Raw genomic sequence first — 19,751 nt, 5'->3', positions numbered from 1 at the left:
ACCCCATCAGAAGCGTCGGACGTGCTCAGTGGAGTACCGCAGGGCTCAGTCTTGGGCCCGATTTTATTCAACTTATTCATAAGAGATATGACGCAAGGGCTTAGGGGAAAGGTATCACTGTTCGCCGATGACGCCAAAATTTGCAACATTGTAGGCAACAGCTTATTACCTGACAATATGACACAGGACTTACTACTGCTGGAAAGATGGTCAACGACTTGGCAGTTGGGCTTCAATGCTAAAAAATGCAAGGTAATGCACCTGGGTAAGAGAAACCCGCTCAGAACTTATACACTAAATGGAGAGACCTTGGTTAGGACCAAGGAAGAACGTGATCTAGGAGTGATTATTAGTGATGACATGAAGGCTGCCAATCAAGTGGAGAAGGCTTCCTCCAGGGCAAGACAAATGATGGGTTGTATCCGCAGAGGTTTTGTCAGCAGGTGACCTGAAGTCATTATGCCATTGTACAGATCCATGGTGAGGCCTCACTTGGAGTACTGTGTTCAATTCTGGAGACCACACTACCGTAAAGACATGCTGAGGATCGAGTCGGTTCAGCGAATGGCCACCAGGATGGTCTCGGGGCTAAAGGATCTAACGTATGAAGAAAGACTAAAGAAGTTGCGACTGTACTCACTTGAGGAACGAAGAGAAAGGGGAGACATGATTGAAATGTTTAAGTACATCACGGGTCGCATTGAGTCGGAAGATGATATCTTCTGTCTTATGGGTCCCTCGACCACCAGAGGGCATCCGCTGAAGATCAGAGGAGGGAAGTTTCAAGGAGACTCCAGAAAGTACTTCTTCACCGAAAGAGTGGTGGATCAGTGGAACAAACTCCCACTGCAGGTTGTTAAAGCCAGCAGCGTGAAGGATTTTAAGAGTAAATGGGATGCTCACGTGGGATCTTTAAGGGAGTAAATTCGAGAGCGAATACTTTGGAATGGGCAGACTTGGTGGGCTATAGCCCTTTTCTGCCACCATGTTTCTATGTTTCTATGTTTCTATTACCTAGGGTATGTGGCACCCGGGGCCCATCATTTTTTGACACCCCCCCCCCTATGTAAAAAAATATTTTTTGTAATGACCATGAAACAGAATAAATGGTCAGAACAGAAACAGGCAGTGAAAATTTTCTTATATTCCAAACATAACATAACATAAATTATGTCTGAATTGTCATGACATCAGAAGTACATATGGAGTAGTTGCAGGTGATGCTTGGGACAGTTCTGATTGTGTTAGTTCGGTTTTATGTGTTTTTTGAATAGAAGGGTTTTTATTTCTTTTTGAAGGTTTTGCAGTCTGTGGTCGATGTCAATTGGTTGTAGAGTTGGGGGTCGAGTGTTGCAGCTCGAATGGCTAGGAGGTTGTCGAACAGTTTTTTTCTTTTGACGTTTTTGGTTGGAGGGTGTGTGAATGGTGCGTGAGTTCTCCTATGTCTGTTTGAAGTGGATTGAATTATTTAGCTGGAGAAATTAGTTACCCCCTCATCCCACACACATTAATTCTCTTCCATTTTTGTTCCCATTATAAAAAACACTGATAAGTTCCCAGAAAAAAAATACATTAAAATAAGAAGTGAAAACAAAGGCCCCTACAGATGAGAACATAACATAAGAATAGCCTAACTGGGTCAGACCAATGGTCCATCATGCCCAGTAGACCATTCTCATGGTAGCCAATCCAGGACACTAATACCTGGTCAAAACCCAAAGAGTAGCAACATTCCATGCTACCGATCCAGGGCAAGCAGACACTTCCCCCATGTCTTAATAACAGATTATGGACTTTTCCTCCAGGAATTTGTCCAAATCTTTCTTAAAACCAGCTACACTATCTGCTTTTACCATAACTTCTGGCCACTTCATTTTTAAGTTTAGATCTTTCCTTTCAAACAGAGACTTTGCTAGATGTCAAATACAGCACAAGGTAACTTCACATGGACTTAGCTGTGCAGGAAATGTGAATCTCCTCATACACCCACCATATAGTGCAAAAATGTGGAAAGGTCTGTTTTTTTCTTTCGATCACTACATAGCCTAATGCCACACAAGCAGCGCTGTTACAAACATATTCTGTAGGTCAATGCTAAGGATAACAAAGTTTCCTTCCTTGGACCAGAAGAAGGAGATAAACCACTGGAAGAGATCCCAAAACAATACCCAAAGACCCACTCAGTGTGTGAACCAGTTGAGTGGAGTGGACTAACTGGGGGATGGAAATGGGCCCGGAGTTTGCTCAGCAGAATTTCCCAGACCACCTCTTCCTCTCAACACATTGACACGCTGCCACCATCACCACTAGGAACACCTCACTGGGTAGGCCAGCTATGCTATAAACTTTATAAAACACATTATTATATTTTCTTATAAAGCACATATTTTAACTGAACTCTCTGACATCCTCAGCCTTTCCATTCACAAAAATAGAAGGAAGAAAAGTTCCCATTTCCTGCTGTCTCATGTCCCCAGCCTATACAATATTTTTTTTCTGTAGACCCTTCAAAAGTCTGACCAAATCCTCGTTTCACTTGCATTATAAAGTACTGAGGATGCCATCTCTCCCCAATCCCAGGTCCTAAAGTCTAAGACAGTAGCGCAAACTAATGCTGCCAGATTCAGGAAAAAAAATTTCGATTCGATTCAGCCTATTGAATTGGTTTTTCAATTCGATTTTCCTGCCCAGTTGGGTGATTTTTTTCAAAACTCCTGGTGGGTTTATAGCTTTTTCACCCCCTTTGGCGTCTCCTAACCACACTGGCGCTGTGGTGTAAATAAAATAAAGAAAAAAAAGGACTTTTTCTCTCTCTGTTAAATCCTAGCTCACGTTTGCAGTCCAACACCAGCTCTGGCAGGATACACATTTCAAATCTGACATATTATAATCACAAAACAGAAAATAAAATTAATTTTTCTACCTTTTGTTGTCTGGTTATATTTCAAATCTTGTTGGTCCAAGGCTTTGGTTTTCTTCTGATAACTTGCTTGCCAGAGTCTCCTTCTTTCTGCATGCTAACCATCCATCTGCCAACTCTGTCCTCCCTTTCCATTTCCCTTCCCTTCCCAGGAAGTCTGGTATCTTTCCTTTTTTTCATCTCCCTCCACAGATCCACCTTTTCTTAAATACCCTTTCATCCGGCATCTCTCTCTCCTTCCCCACCACCCCAGAGTCCACCATCTCTCCCTTTCTTTTCCTAATTACCCTCCTATCCAGTATCTCTATCCCTCCTCCACACCATCCCTTGTGTCCAATTTCTCTCCCTTTCTGTTCCTTCCCTCCCTAAATCCCATGGTCCATCATCTCTCTCCCTCTCCTCTATTTTCAGACCCATTATTTCCCCCCCCCCCAAAGTTTGGCATATGCACGTCTCTTTGAACACCCCCTTCCCTCCGTGTACTTCTAAATCATGGTCCCCCCCAAAGGCCTGTCCCCCCTTAAAGGTCTGCCTGTCCCCCCTTGAAGGCCTGCACCCCCCTTGAAGGCCTGTCCCATCCCCTTGTAGGCCTGTCTCCCCCTTGAAGGCCTGCCTGCCTGTCCCCCCCCTTGAAGATCTGCACCCCCCGAAGGCCTGCACCCCCCCGAAGGCCTGTCCCCCCACTTGAAGGCCTGTCCCACCCCCTTGTAGCTTCTCTCCCCCCTTGTAGGCCTGTCCCCCCTTGAAGGCCTGCCTGCCTGCCTTTCCCCCCCCTTGAAGGCCTGTCCCCCCTTGAAGGCCTGCACCCCTTGAAGGTCTGCACCCCCTCCCGAAGGCCTGTCCCCCCTTGAAGGCCTGCCTGCCTGCCTGTCACCCCCTCCCCCTTGAAAGCCTGCCTGCCTGCCCGCCCGCCCCACCCTGAAGGCCTGATGCCCCGACCCACCCCGAAGGACCGCTCGCCCCCCCTGTCCTCCCCGCACCACCTATGAAGCAGCCGCAGCAGGATTGCGAAGTCAGCGTCAGCGATCCCTGCGCTGCTTCCTGCGCCACGGTCCCGCCCCTCCTCTGATGTCAGAGGAGGGGCGGGATCGCGGCGCAGGAAGCAGCGCCTAAGCAGCGCAGGGATCGCTGACGCTGACTTCGCGATCCTGCTGCGGGCTGCTTCACAGGTGGTGCAGGAAGGTCAGTGGGGCGAGCGGTCCTTCGGGGGTTGGAGGGGACTGAACGGCAAGGCCGGGAACACCCCCTTAGGGCTGGCACCCGGGGCGCACCGCCCCCCCGCCCCCCCCCCTTGGTACGCCACTGCATTTAATAGATGGTCTTTGCTCGGAAGAGCTTACAATCTAACTTGGACAGACAGACATAACATATTGGGTAGGGGATGCAGAACCCAAGGTTAGAGGAGTTAGGAGTTGAAAGCAATCTCAAAGAGGTGGGCTTTTAACTTGGACTTGAATACTGCCAGAGACTGAGCTCGCTGTAGGGATTTGGGCTATTTGTTCCAGACATACTGCGCAGCAAGATAGAAGGGACAGAAACTGAAGTTGGCAGAGGAGGAGAAGGTCACAGATAGGAGGGACTTACCAGCTAAGCAGAGCTTATAGAGGGGAACATTGGGGGAGATAAGTGAAGAGAGATGGTGAGGGGCAACTGAGTGAATGCATTTGTAGGTCAGTAAGAGGAGTCTGAATTGTATTCGGAAATGGATGGAAAGCCAATGAAGTTTAAGTTTATTAGGTTTTTATATACCATTTTATCAAGGTTATCTAAGCGGTTTTACTATCAGGTACTCAAGCATTTTTCCTTATCTGTTCCGCTGGGGTCATAATCTATCTAATGTACCTGGGGCTATGGAGGACTGGGTGACTTGCCCAAGGTCACAAGGAACAGCATGGGGTTTGAACCCAAAACCCCAGAGTGCTGAGGCTGTAGCTTCAACCACTGCGCCACATACTCCTCCTCAACCACTGCGCCACACACTTTAGGAGAGGTGTAATGTGAATATAGAAGCCCTCACGGAATATGAGTCATGCAGCTGAATTCTGGACAGATTGAAGAGGAGAAATATGGCTAAGTAGAAGTCCTGAGAGTAGCAAACTGCAGTAATTTAAATGCGAGGTGATAAGGGCATGGATAAAGGTTTTGGCAGTGTGCTCAAAGAGGAAGAGTCGGATTTTGGGAATATTATAGAGGAAGAAACAGCAGGTTTTAGAGAGAGTAGTCAAAGATGACCCCGAGATTGTGAGCAGACATGGCAGGGAGGATGAGAGTGTTGTCCACAGAGACAGAAAACGGGGAAAGGGGGGGAGATGGATTTAGGCAGGAAGATGAGGAGTTCCATTTTAGCCATATTCAGTTTTAGATGGTGGAGAGAAATCCAAGCAGAAATGTCAGACAGGCAGGCTGATACTTGGGTCCGAGTTTCAGTAGAGATATCTGGTGCAGAGAAATAAATCTGGAAGTCATCAGCATGAAAGCAGGATGGCTGAAGAGGAGGAACCATCGTTGCATACACTGAAGGTGTGATGGGAGAGATAAGAAGAAAACCAGGTGAAAGCAGAACCCTGGAATTCCGAAGATAGCGTATCAAGGAGTAGGCAGTGATCAACAGTATCAAAGTCAACAAATAAATCAGAAAGGATAAGGATAGAGTAGAGGCTTTTGGATGTGGCCAGGAACAGGTCATTGGAAATTTTAATAAGGGCAGTTTCTGTGAAATGCAGTGGGTAAAAGCCTGACTGAAATGGATCAAGAATAGCTTGGGATAAGAGGAAGTTCAGGCAACAGTGTTAAACAGCACTTCAAGCAACTTGGATAAAAAGGGGATGGGGTGATAGTTGGAGGGGCATATGGGGTTTAGTGAGGGTTTTTTTTGAAAAGAAGTGTGACAATGGCATGTTTGAAGGCATCAAGGATGATTACAGTGGAGAGCGATAGGTTGAGGACGTGATAAATAGGAGGGATGGCAATGGGCAAGATAGCGCTGAGCAGGTGAGTTGAAATTGGATGAGAGAAGATGTGTGGTTTCTTCGGCAGTGATTTTGGAGGAGGAGAAGGAAAGGCTGGCAGTTTTGAGGGGAGGTTGCAGAAGGGAAAAGTGGAGGGAGGGGAGGGTGAAGCAGCCCGGTTGAAAGCTCAAGGTGAATCTTCTGGATCTTAGTGTAGAAGAGCTCTGCCATAGTTTGGGGAGAAATTAAAGGGGGAATAGGAGGTGAGGGTGCTTTGAGTAGGGAGTCTGGTGTGGTAAAGGGACGGTGAGGGATGGAGCTAAGAGAGGTGGTTAAGTGGGTACACTTCTTCCTCGATATTCGCGGGGGTTAGAGGCAGAGCCGGACCCGCGAAGTGTGAAAAATCGTGAATAACTTTGTGCCGGTTCTGACCCATCCCCGGACCTTACCTGGTGGTCTCTGCTTCCGATCACCTGCTTCTGTGCATGTTGCGTGTTTACTGGGGCCAATATGGGTGCTTCGGTCTCCTCTTTCCCCGCTTCGGTGTCGGGCCGGGCAGACCGAAGATCGTTCCTTTCTGGGCTGGGCAGCCTGTGCCGGCCTTACCTGGTTGTCTAGTGGGCTTTCGGGGCAGGAGCGATCTTCCTACTTTCCTGCCCCGTGCAGATAACCAATAGGAAATGGTTGCCATGAGCTCCCGTAGTTTCTCAAGACTACGACGGAAGCTCAAGGCAGCCATTTCCTATTGGCGATCTGCACGGGGCAGGAGTGTAGGAAGATTGCTCCTGCCCCGAAAGCCTGCTAGACCACCAGGTAAGGCCGGGATGCCGGGGGGAAGGCCCGAAATGAAGCTTTTTTTTTCCCCCCCTAAAAAAAATTGCGAATAACCTGGATGCTGAAACCGCGGATTTGGAGGGGGAAGTGTATGGTATTCTTGGCCAGCAAAGGGGCAGACTGGAGTGATGTCAGCATGAATTTGAAGTGTATGAAGTCAGCATGTTCATGGGATTTAAGCCAATCAATACTGCTAATGGACGTATTCAAATACAAATCTTCCCCTATTTTTTTGTTTAACCACATAATATACATTTAGAAGAAGAACTAATACATATATGCACACACCATTAATAATTTATTAATCAACCTTACTTTTTTCATAAATATTATAAATATATTCAATATACCACCCTCTGACTTATAACAAACACATCTTTCAACAGATAACCTAGGCAAATGCCCTTGTTGCCCAGAAAAACCTGGATAATCAGTTTCACATTGTCCAATGTTTTATTTAAAATGTCCTTGCCAAACTGGTGCTTCATGGATTAAACTCCTGCTTTCATGATAAGATCTTGTTCTCTCTTGAATAACAACTGACAAAATGTTCAAGCCAGCCATTTATTGTGATTATGTGCTGGTTTGTGATCGGGTAGTTGTCCCATCTACTGGCAGAGAATTTTGGTTAAAATCTTATGCAGATTGCAACACGTCTCAAGTAGTTTATGGGATTAAATGCAAAAAAGAAAAATCAAATTACGTATTGCTCAGCATTTGAGCAATATTAGATTGGTAAAACAGAAGACCCCCCCACTGGTTACCCACTGGCAGGCAGCACAACATAGAATAGAGGATTTACGATTTGTAGTGTTGTTGCAGGTACATCTCCCTAGGGGGGTAATATATCGGAGATTCTACTACAGAAAGAACAAAGGTTTATTTTTCAATTGGGAACTACAGAACCAATGGGATTGAATAAAGAGGTAGAGTCGCACTCCTTGTGAGTTCATTGATTGGATTAACTAGGAACTAGGGAGGGATTAAGCAGCATAAGAGCAAGTTAGGTTGTCAGGTCTTATAGTTCGGTTTATTCCTTCCAGAGGGAAGATGTGGTTTTTGAGCCTAAGCTGCAGTTGCTATATGATTAACAAATGTGATTACAGGTATGTGTTATACTGAAATAATTTTGAAAAGAAAGAGTGGTATTTGATATATAAGTTGATTAGTGGCATTTCATGAAAACAGCACAGTGGTGTATTAAAGAAATCAACAGATTTACTCAGGAAAAAAAGCATCAACTGAGTTTAAATCAAATGTGGAAGTTTTTATTTTTCAAAAGCCTGCATTTGTTTGGAATGATGTATGCAAATTTTTGTTCAGATTCAGTGCATCAAGGTATATCTTTGCATATTTTGAAAATAATTATGTACCTGATAATTACTCACTCCTCTACTGAGTAAAATAAAGATCTAAAGATCTAACCTAGAAGAATATTCAAGCCAATCAGGGCCTTAAGCCCCACCCCGTGCATCACACGATGCACTGGAGCGTGGCCTAAGGCCTCAGACTCGTCACGGGAGGCATTGGAGTAGGAGGGATTGAGAACCCCTCCTGCTCCATTAAATGTATGGGGAGGGGGTGGGGGTGGACCGGGGATGGGAAGGGGACATCCGGGGGTGGCATCAGGGAGTTGGTATCCCTCCTGCCGTTATGTTAGTTTTTGAGTGGGAACCCTCCTGCCATAATTATTTTCAACACAGCTGCGGGGCAAATTTTTAGGGTTTTTTCGGGGAGGGAGGGGGGTTAGGGGTACTTGTTGGGAGGGGGGTTAGTAGTTGTAGATATGGCAGGAGGGTGTGGGAACCCTCCTGCCAAAACTTGAAACAGCCTGAGTAAGGTACAGGGAGGGGTGGGCCGGGCCCAGCCAGGCCGGACCGATGGCGGTTTCGCAATGGCAGGAGGGAGTTGGCATCCCTCCTGCCATATTTGCAGGGACCGGGTGGGCAGCGTCGGGCCTGATGGCAGCGTCGGCGGTGGATTTAAAACCATGGGCTTGCTCTGCTAAAAAGCATTGCGAGCCTATGGTTTTAAAGGGTAGAAAAGGGCAGGAGAGTTTGCCAGGATAGAAGCGACTGGTTTTCAGTGGTCGCTTCTTTTCTGATCAGCAAACCTAATCGGAGTTAGCTAAAGTGTTTAGTGAATCGCTGCCCTCCCAAATTTGGATGCCATTTCCCTCATTTGCATGCACGGATCAGGAGGGGATCACTAAACACTTTAGTGAATCGGGCCGGAGGGAAATCTGCTCGCTAAGGGCTCTCAAACCGATCGGTACACAATCGGTTTGCTTTGTCAATCTAGCCCTTAGCACTTAGGTGCTTGTAATATAGGACAGGGTTTTAAAGGCCTACATTTTGTCATGTATATATCTAAAAATGTCTTGTCCCCCAATTTTACCCTTTTGGTTATCTTTTCTTCCATTTGCATCTTTGATTTCTGATAGCTTTACCAACTTCTCATAGCTTTCCCACATACTTTTGCCTGTCTGTGATGTCTTGTAATTTATGAAGGCTAACATTTTTCCCCTTACATTTTCAGCTGCTGCATTTCAGAACCAAAGTGGCCTTCTTTGCCTTTTACCTTTATATACTTTCTAACAAAGGTATGTTGCCTTTAAAATAGCTCCTTTCAGTTTTGCTTACTGCTATTCCACGTCATGGACCTGCTCCCATTCAGCTAACTTCTCCTTGAGGAATTCCCCCATCTTGACAAAGTTAATCTTGAATAAGTCCTCTTCTCCTGTGTCCTTTTTTAATGACTTTAACCATTTGTAAAGATTTCAATAAACACTTTTTAATCAAGTTATTTGCTTACTAATAAGATTTTTAATTTCCATATGTTAGATGGTATATACTCTATTTTAAAAATGAAAATTAAGAAAAGTATTGAAATGCTCACTGCATTTAACATGGGGGAGAGTGTGGCATAGTGATTAAAGCTACAGCCTCAGCACCCTGAGGTTGCGGATTCAAACCTACATTGCTCCTTGTTACCCTGGCAAGTCACTTAATCATCCCCCCCCCCCCAATTGCTCCAGGTACATTAGATAGATTGGAATAAATTCACGTAAACTGATCTGAGCTCCCCTGGGAGAATGTTATAGAAAATTGAATGAATAAACAATAATTTTCCATGAAGCTAGGACCATATAATGAATAACAGGAATAAGCTTCCCCATTCCAAAATTTTAGATTGTCATCCTTCAATTTCTAACAGTGTACACAAAGATAAATACCTTCTTTCAGCTTCTTCTCTGTGAAAATCTTAGCAGTGATAGAAGATGCATTATATAAAAATCCACAAAGGAAAGTGGAATCTGAAGAATCCTGGTGAAGTTCACTTTCAAACTGGGGGTCACACATTGGATAATCTATCAAAATAAAGAATATTATATAAATCATTTGAAGAGTTGAAGATTTACAGTCTAATATTGAAGCATGTCTATGAATTTAATCAAAGCAATAAATGTTCATTTTCTATGCTTGTCATTTTATTCTTTTCTTGAAACACCTTTAACACTAGCACTCAAACCATTACAGTGTGTTATGAAAATACTATAATACTTTTATTTCTATTAAGGAAAGAATTCTGTAACTGAACACTATCTTTTTGAATATTATCCCACCAAAAATACCTAAATGTAATTAAAACTGCTATTCAGTATGCAGAAAATTTGCACAAATTTGCATGTATTTTTTTTTTTTAAATCCAAAGTCCAATGCCCGCCCGGCCCCACCCCAAATCAACACATACAAATCAGCCCCAGAAAATGCTGATTCTTGCTACAAACACAGGTATGCAGAAAATTGCTTTAATCACACACGTTTACCTGCTTAAAGTCTGAACAATTTTGTTTTATGTGTATAAATGGCTTTGAAAATAATCTTTGTAATGTCAATAATCTTACCTTTTCTCCTAAGTAAAACCTGATTTCAAATTCTATGAAGTTGTAACTCCCAACTGATGTGTTGAGGAAGCAATGAGTTAGATTCTAATTGCAGTGGATAATTTTTCATCAGGACTGACTTCTGACCACTTACTAACCAATGTTGTTTAAATCAGTGGAAGGGACTAAAACAAAACAACCATGGCTAAAACAAAGCGACCAAAAGTTACTGGATGATTTGAACACTCGGAGGAGAAATTGTCAAGGTGTGGGTAAAGGTCAGGCTATTATCACACCTTGATATACAGTACCAAAGGAATCCTCAACATGTGCTATCTGAATGTTTACTGAGTTCCATGGTATATGTATAAAGCTGCTTATGACTCCATCCCAGGAGAATCAGGCTACAAATCTGATGCTCCTGGACCACACATATGAACCGTGAGGTGCTCCTCACCCTCCCAAGCACAACTGTCCCCTTCCTGAATAAAATCCCCTCAAATGAAGTCCCATTCCTCACCAAAAGACCTCCAAGTCTTGAAACCCCCATCTGCTAGGTATCCTCCACCCTCCCAATCTCCCCTCTTGGGCCTGCCTTTAAAAAATTCCTGGTCCCTAGTGCTCCTGGGTTCAAAATGTTGCCAAATCTCATAGCTGAAATCTCATGGTACTAAAATTAGGGGTCATGTGTCCATATAAAGGTGATGCAGACACATGCCCCCTAGCAGTGATACCACAAGACCACTAATAGAGTGTCTCATGCACCATTCTGAACCTAATTCTGTTAAGAGCAGGAGCAACAGAACCACTCCTGCCTAACCTCAGTGGGAACAAGGGATTTTTTTAAAGGTAGACCTGGGGGAGCGTTACGGAAGGTGGGGGGTCTAGTAGGTAGGGGTTCAAGCCTTGGTGGGGGGAGTCTTCTGGTGGGGGGAACATTCAGGATAAGGGGTTTCAGATTGGGGAGGGGCTTTATTTGGGAGAGGGCCTAATGAGGGGGGTTTGTGCATCCCAGAAAATGAACATATGCAAATAGTTGCTTTCTGTAGTTGCTGTGTGAGTATATATGTGAATAAGAGATGAAAATGTTACAATTTATACATTTAGGTGCTTCTAATATTGCCTCCTTATCGTATGACAATAAACATAACATCTAAATACTCACTGAGAATGAAAGAACAGCAGGGCCAGCAATCGTCCGCAGCATATATTGTTTAAATGTTCAGCAATACAGATCTTGGCAACCTACTTAGTATGTCCAATATAATATTTGTTGCATGGACACACAACACAGTACACTACAGCCTTGGCTGTACAATCAGTACCGTTGTCTCTTGCGTGTGAAGAAAGGGAAGAAAACTGACATCAAGAAATCATATTCATGTTGCCTGGTGTTTATTGCTGCAGTTGTTACAGCACAAGTTGGTTGCAAATGTTTTAGGGTGTGATAACTCTGTAAATGTCTTAATTTGCAATCTAAAAAGATTATGGATGGCATATTTTCTAACATGTATTAAGGGAATAATACAAGTATTTTGTCAAATGACAAATTTTAAATGGCCCAATCATGTGTAATTCACAGTAAAAACTTCTAGGAGCCTAGTTGCCACATACATGAGTGTTCCACTGTTTAGTAGCTTGACTCGTGTTAGTAGTGTAACACTAATGCTAGGGGTATCTGGATGACCAAACAGCACAATAGTTCAAGTTAAATTTTCTGTGAGAGTATAGCCCAAACTTCAGATTGGAAGGGTGTATATACTCTTACCCCTCCTAACTCTCTTCACAGTAAATAGTACAATGTTTATAGATCCTCAGAAGTACCACCTAGCACTCATACAAATTCATTGTGTCAGGCTTTATGTACTACCTCCTCACCGGATCTTCCATACTTTGCTATTAAATTGATAAATACTTTTTCCCACCTTAGTGTGTAAATAGTTTAAATACTTAGCTTAAAACTTGTGGTCATGCTTTCAGGGATTTATACAGCCAACATGTTTCACCCGAAGGGGTTTTTTGAAGGCACCATATCCCTTTCTAAAGCTTAATGCCGCTGTACCCAACCACAGAATAGTTAATTCCAATCTGAGAGGTATCTGGATGACATTTTGAACCTGGGCATTGATGAGGCAGAAGCAACTGAAGATTGCCCACTAGCCATGAAGGAGACCCCAAATATGTGCTAGGAGGATTGGAGAAGTGTGTGTATGTGTGTGTGGGGTGTGTGTGTCTTGAAAAGTGCTTTTTAGGGGGGATGGGGTGCTGAGAATTAAGTAATGGGGTATGAATGATTCTTTAAATGGGACTTTTAGGGGATGGGGTTGCACAGAAAGGAACGTTGGGGGTTTGGGTGTCATTTTATTCAACCACTTCCCCCTTATAATATAGTAGGCCTGATTTTGGGACGCCAATCTTTGAAGAAGACAAGAACATGTAATGTTTTTGATTACATCAATACAATTTTCATAGTTTACCATGTGAGTCACTAACCTATAGTACAGAGGAATCACAGATGAATGGTTTGTGCAGTAAACAGTACTGTGGTAAAATTTTGAATTTTACTGGAGCTTAGTATTTACTCTTCTATCTACATTACCTGAAAATTTATTATGATGTAGGAATTCCATCTGTAGGCACTGTCCAGCCTCCTTTGCAAGTAAGTAAGGAGTGCTATGGAGTGGATCGCCAGTTGCACACATAACATCAGCTCCACTAAATAACAGCATCATAGTTTCCAATACATCCTCTTTAACAACTGCTGCACATAAGGCCTGTTTATGTAAAGAAAAGTAGAGTTTTTCAATCATTCATTTCTATATCCAAAAATATATACAGTCAAACCTCGGTTTGTGAGTAACCTGGTTTGCAAGTGTTTTGCAAAACAAGCAAAATATTCTTGCAAAACTTGTCTCGCAAACTGAGTGTTGACTCGATTTAAGAGCACCCCCCCCCCCCGCCGAACAACTTGAAACTTACTCCCCATCTGGCACCGGCATGCAGCCCACAGGACATGCCGGTGCCGCTTGAAGAACTTCCTGCCTCTGCCGGGCCTTGAGCATGCAACGCCGCTGACCTCGGGGGTGGGGTGGGGGGATGGGAATGTATCAAGCGAGTTTCCATTATTTCCTATGGGGAAACTCGCTTTGATATACGAGTATTTTGGTTTACGAGCATGCTTCTGGAACTAATTATGCTCGTAAAGCAAGGTTCCACTGTACATACATTTTTAAAGAATTGATGCTCTTTTCATTAGTTAGCTTTAACATTTGTTGATCTTCTTAAATTAAAAATAAACAAAACACTGCAAAATCACTCCTAATTTTGAATAAGTGAAGGCCATTGTGACTGCAGCCACTACCATTAGAGGATTACCTACTTGTTAGATTTCAGTTCAAGACAAAACCATCTAAAACATAGTAAATACATTTACAATTGCTTCTTTGTAGCTTCAAACCAAGGAGTCCTTTTACTAAGCTGCCCTTGCACAAGCTGCCTGACTTGGTAGGTCAGACTCCAACTCTGGCAGTTAGCTTGGGTTTAGCTGATGGAGTTCTTGCCTCACCAATCTGACTTCTTTGAAGGTGTGAATAAACATATGTATAAAAGTGAGCCAGCCCATGAATATGGAAAAATTGCAAATAACTTTTAGAGCTGACTGTTACCCACCCCCGCCTCCCGGACCTCTCCACACTGGTGGCCTGGAAGTAAAGCAGGGCAGGAGTGATCTTCCTATGGACCTGCCCCAATGTAGAACTGTCAACAAAAATGGCTGCCTTGAGTTCCCACTGTAGTCTCATAAGATCACGGGAACTCACGGCAGCCATTTTTGTTGACGGCTTTGCATAGGGCAGGAGCTTAGAAAGATCACTCCTGACCGCTTCACCGCTAGGCCACCCGGTACAATGTGGAGCGGTCCAGGAGGAGGGTTTAGAAACATACAAATTACCAAAGTTGTAAGTCCTAAACCCGCAAATTTGGAGGGAGAAGTGTAGTGTATCTAGATTTTCAGAAAGCTTTTGACAAAGTTCTTCATGAGAAGCTCCTGAGAAAATTAAAGACTCATGAGAAAATTAAAGAGTCATATGATAGAAGGCAATGTTCAGTTGTGGATTAGAAATTGGTTATCAGATAGAAAACAGAGGATAAAGTTAAAGAAGAAATTAGGTTCTTGCCTAATTTTCTCTCTGTTAGCTTGTGGACTGGTATAGTCCTTACGAATGGGTAATATGCCTCACTGCTACCAGCAGGTGGAGACTGAGATCAAACTTGTATATCAGTATAGCATGCCCCTCTTGCTACTCCAGTTTGACGAATAGCCAAGCAGAACCTAGGAAATTTCTTAACTGAAAAACAGTAAATGACATTCCAAACAGGAGTGTAAGAAAACAACAAACATCTTTAAACAACTGTTGGAACATGTATAGAACTTGATCCTGGAAGTAAAACATCTCCATAGCTCATTAGCTAAGCTAGCTGAGCCATCGCCACTGTTCTCAATTCTCCACGGCCCTAGAAAAATACTAGAACCCGCAGAAAAATTCAAAATCTGCACGCAAACAAAATCTCGCAAACACCGCACAAAGACAGACACCCTGGGGGACTATACCAGTCTACAAGCTAACAGAAAGAAAATTAGCAGGTAAGAACCTAATTTCTCCTTCTGTATCACTTGGTAGACTGGTATAGTCCTTACGAATGGGACTTACCAAAGCAGTAGCCATCAAGGGTGGGATCCCCCAAGGGCCGACACCAGAACGTGTTCACCGAATACCATGTCCCGATGCGCATGAACATCCACATGGTAGTATCTGACAAAGGAATGCAGAGAAGACCAAAATGCAGCCTTGCAAATATCCATTGGAGGCACTAGAGAAGACTCAGCTCAAGAAGCTGCCTGACCCCTAGTGGAATGAGCCTTGAGAAAGTCTGGAACAGGCTTCTTCTGCAGAAGATAAGCGGAAGCAATAGTCTCCCTGATCCAGTGTGCAATAGTAGCCTTAGGAGATAACATCATGGGTTGACCTCTGGCTAGATATCTTAAAACAAAATAAAAACCTACATATTTCGGCTATCCAGAACCCTTCTGGCCAAATTGTTACGAGTAAGGAATTGATTTCCTCTCAATTTGAACATTTCTATGCTACCCTCTATCAATCAGAGCTCTCCTCGTCAGACTCAGACATTGACTCTTTCCTGGATGCTATTGTTCACCCCCAATTACCTGACTCCTTCAAATCAGAGTTGGACTCTCCTATTTCTATCTTGGAAATGGAGACTGCGATTTCCTCCTTAGCTAATAACAAAGCACCCGGCCCTGATGGATTTACTAACAAATTCTTTAAAAAATTTCATGATCTCCTGGCCCCGCACCTTCCCAATTATTATAACTTTCTCCACCTGACTCCTGAAAAACAATTTAATTTAACTGAAGCCACTATTATAGTTTTTACCTAAACCTGACAGGGACCCCACTCTTGTTAAAAAAACTTTCGACCCATTTCCCTTTTGAACTTGGATTATAAGATCTTGGCCAAAATTCTCTCTCTGAGACTCAACAAAGTGATTTCATCTCTCATACATAAAGATCAAGTTGGCTTTATTAAGAATCGTTATATTGGTGATAATCTAAGACTTTTCCATCATGTTAATGTACATGTCAAATCTCTCCCAGACCCGGTGGTTGGTTTGGCCATTGATGCTGAGAAAGCATTTGACCGTGTTGAGTGGCCTTTCCTGCTACGAGTTCTTCAATGGTACAACTTTGGTCCATACTTCACCAACTGGATCAAAACTCTTTATTGGCAACCCGCCTCCCGCATCTTGATTAACAACTCCCTCTCACGAAAATTTTCCCTTCATAGAGGAACCCGACAGGGGTATCCCCTTTCACCTTTATTATTCAACTTAGCTCTAGAGCCTCTCCTAGCTGCAATCAGACAATGTACTTCTATTAAGGGCATTACCTCCACTTTTAGACAAATCAAACTCGCAGCTTATGCAGATGACATCCTTCTTTTCATTCAAGATCCTATCAACTCTCTACCTGCACTCATTAACATAGTCTCGGAGTACTCCGCTGCACTGCTCCGACCTGCACAATGCTTGCACAGGCCAGCCACGAGTACCTTGCACCTGGAGCACTTTTTCCCTTTAAAAGAGCTCATTGTGATGAAAACCTCCCTAGCTGTAAATAAAGTGCCGGTTAGTTGAGAAAAAAAACACAGAAAAAAGGCAGTTATAAAGGGAAATTAACCCTTTAGACCGACACAACTCAGGATTTTTTTGTTATTTCTTTGTACTTAGTCAGAAAGACTCAACAGCTCTCAAAGCTGGAGGGCTGACCAACCAGGGGGCCAGGCCACCTGCTGAGGCCCACTACAAAAATATGGGGAGGTGGGGGGAAGGACCCAGCACGAGACCCGCCAGGTTTAACTCCCCCAAGGTTGGACGGATCCCCAAACAGAACCCGCCCAAGCTCTATCCGACACAAAAAGGGGAACCAGGAGTCCACAAACAAAGTTCCAACAGTGCTAAGAGGGGAGCTGAAAAGCCTTACCACCTGCTACCGGAGACTGAGGAAAACTGGAGTAGCAAGACGGGCATGCTATACTGATAAACAAGTTTGATCTCAGTCTCCACCTGCTGGTAGCAGTGAGGCATATTACCCATTCGTAAGGACTATACCAGTCTATCAAGCGATACAGAATTGCTATTTTTCTCAATGGACGAGGGTAAATAGTGGAGTGGCACAGGGATCTGTACTGGGATCAATGTTATTTAACTTATTATAAATGATCTAGAAATTGGAATGAGTAGTGAGATGATTATATTTGCAGATGACACTAAGCACTAAACTGTTCAAAGTTGTTAAAATGCATACAAATTGTGAAAACTGCCCGCAGACCTTAGGGAATTGGAAGACTGGACATCTAAATGGCAAATTAAATGTAATGTGGACAAATACAAAGTGATGCACATTGGGAAGAACAACCCAAATCATAGTTACCAGATACTGGGGTCCACCTTGTGGGTCAGTGCCCAAGAAAAAGTTCTGGGTGTCATTGTAGACAATACGATGAAACCTTCAATGTATGGCGGCAGGGGCCAAAAAACAAACAAGGGGCTAATAATTATTTTTAAAAAGAGATGGTTAACAAGTCTAAGAATGTTATAATGCTTCTGTATTGCTCCATGGTGCAACCTCACCTTGAGTACTGCATTCTATTCTGGTCATCTTATCTCAAGAAAGATATAGTGGAACTAGAAAAAGTTCAAAGAAGAGCAATAAAGATGATAAAAGGGATAGAACTCCTCTGGTATGAGGAAAGACTAAAAAGATTAGGGCTCTTCAGCTTGGAAAAGAAATGGCTGAGGGGAAATATGATTAAAATCTACAAAATCTTGAATGGTGCAAAACAGGTACAACTGGATTTTTTTGTTCCTCCAAAAATTACAAGACTAGGGGACACTTGATGAAGTTACAGGGAAATACTTTAAAACCAAAAGGAGGATTTTTTTTTTTTCATTCAGAGAAACGTTGAGCTCTGGAACACATTGCCAGAGGTTGTGGTAAGAGTGGATAACATAGCTGGTTTTAATAAAGATTTGGACAATTTCCTGGAGGTAAAGCCCATAGTTTGTTATTGAGACAGACATGGGGGGAAGCCACTGCCTGTCCTGGATCAGTAGCAAGGAATGTTGCTACTTTTGGGATTTTGCCAGGTACTATTGATCTGGATTGGCCACTGTGAAGATGGACTACTGGGCTAGATTGACCATTGGTCTGACCCAGTAAAGTTATTATTATGTTCTTATTCAAATCCATGCTAAAAGCCCACTTTTTTGAAGCTGCTTTTAAGTCCTAACTCCAACCCACTTGAAAAGCACCCTTATCTGTTTGTCATTCCCGCTTTAGTACCTCACCCCATATCTGCCTTTTCATTCCCTTAGTAATTCCCTACCTAAATAGCATGTATAGATTCACCTTTTTTGTATATCTGTCACAATTGGTTCTAGGTCAGTAACCACCTATTTTTCGCTCCATAAGACGCACCTGACCATAAGACTCACCCTAAATTTAGAGGAGGAAAACAAGAAAAAAATAACCAAATTCTCCCTGCCAGGTTCTGTACCCAACCCCACATTCACTGCCAGGCTCTAAACCCTGTCCCTCCTCTGGTGGTCTAGTGGTAGGCTGGGACAGGGCACAGGGCTGGCAGGGAAAGGGTACATATGTCAAGGGAGATGACTTTTAAAAATATGCAATGTCACCTGGAACAATTGGTGGGAGAGTCGACAAGAGGAAACGTCACCTTGGACTTGGTCCTAAATGGCATTACGGGACTGGCAAAGGAAGTAGAAGTCATGGTCCCGCTGGGGATGAGCGATCACAACATGATCAACTTCAAACTCGATGTCGGGAAGGGGAAAGTACCAAAACCTCAACCATGACTTTAAACTTTAAAAGGGGAAGATCAGATAGCATGAGAGCCATGGTGAAAAAAGGATCAAGAAAAAGATGGGCAAAGTCAAAATGGTAGAACAGGCATGGTCCCTACTGAAAAATACTATCACAGAAGCACAAAGCCTCTACATTCCGCGGATGTCCAAAGCAAAGAAAACTAAAGGCAAAAGAGAGCCAACGTGGCTCACCAAAGAGGTGAAAGAAGTCATAAAAGAATAGAAGGACTCCTTTAAAACATGGAAATGCACGAAAACAACCGAAGCTTGGACCAAACACAAAGATGATCAGAAGAAATGTCACGGGGCGGTGAGGGATGCCAAAAAGGACTATGAGGAGAAAATAGCGCATGAGGCCAAAAATTTCAAGCCCTTCTTTAGGTATGTAAAAGGGAGAAAACCCGCAAAAGAGGCGGTGGGACCGCTGGACGACCAGGGAACGAAAGGGTACATCAAGGAAGACAAACAAATTGCAGATAGACTAAATTCCTTCTTTGCGTCTGTCTTTACGAAGGAGTACACCGCAACAATTCCAGAAGCAGTGAAAGTGTTCAAAGGAGTAACAGAGAGAACAGCTTCATCACAGTAGAAGTGGACTTGGAGCAGATTTACCGCCAAATCGAAAAACTCAAAAGTGACAAATCTGGACCAGACAGAATTCATCCGAGAGTCTTGAAAGAGCTGAAAGTGGAAATTGGAG

General features: G+C 43.4%; 1 protein-coding gene across 9 annotated transcripts in view; it reads right to left on the bottom strand.

The window, feature by feature from the left end:
- ARAP2 (ArfGAP with RhoGAP domain, ankyrin repeat and PH domain 2) overlaps positions 1 to 19,751 on the bottom strand; it is a 402,332-nt gene that overhangs the window by 194,744 nt on the left and 187,837 nt on the right. For all 9 annotated transcript variants that reach the window (XM_033947679.1, XM_033947686.1, XM_033947705.1 and 6 more), the window contains 2 exons: positions 13,188 to 13,362; positions 9,938 to 10,072 (listed from right to left, as the gene is read on the bottom strand). In XM_033947679.1, coding sequence (XP_033803570.1) covers positions 9,938 to 10,072; positions 13,188 to 13,362 — 310 coding nt within the window. The remainder of the gene's footprint in view (positions 1 to 9,937; positions 10,073 to 13,187; positions 13,363 to 19,751) is intronic.

This window comes from Geotrypetes seraphini, chromosome 1 (genome assembly GCF_902459505.1).
Source record: "Geotrypetes seraphini chromosome 1, aGeoSer1.1, whole genome shotgun sequence".
NCBI lineage: Eukaryota > Metazoa > Chordata > Amphibia > Gymnophiona > Dermophiidae > Geotrypetes > Geotrypetes seraphini.
Note: the sequence above shows the minus strand (reverse complement) of the source record. Positions and strands in the feature narration are given on the sequence as shown.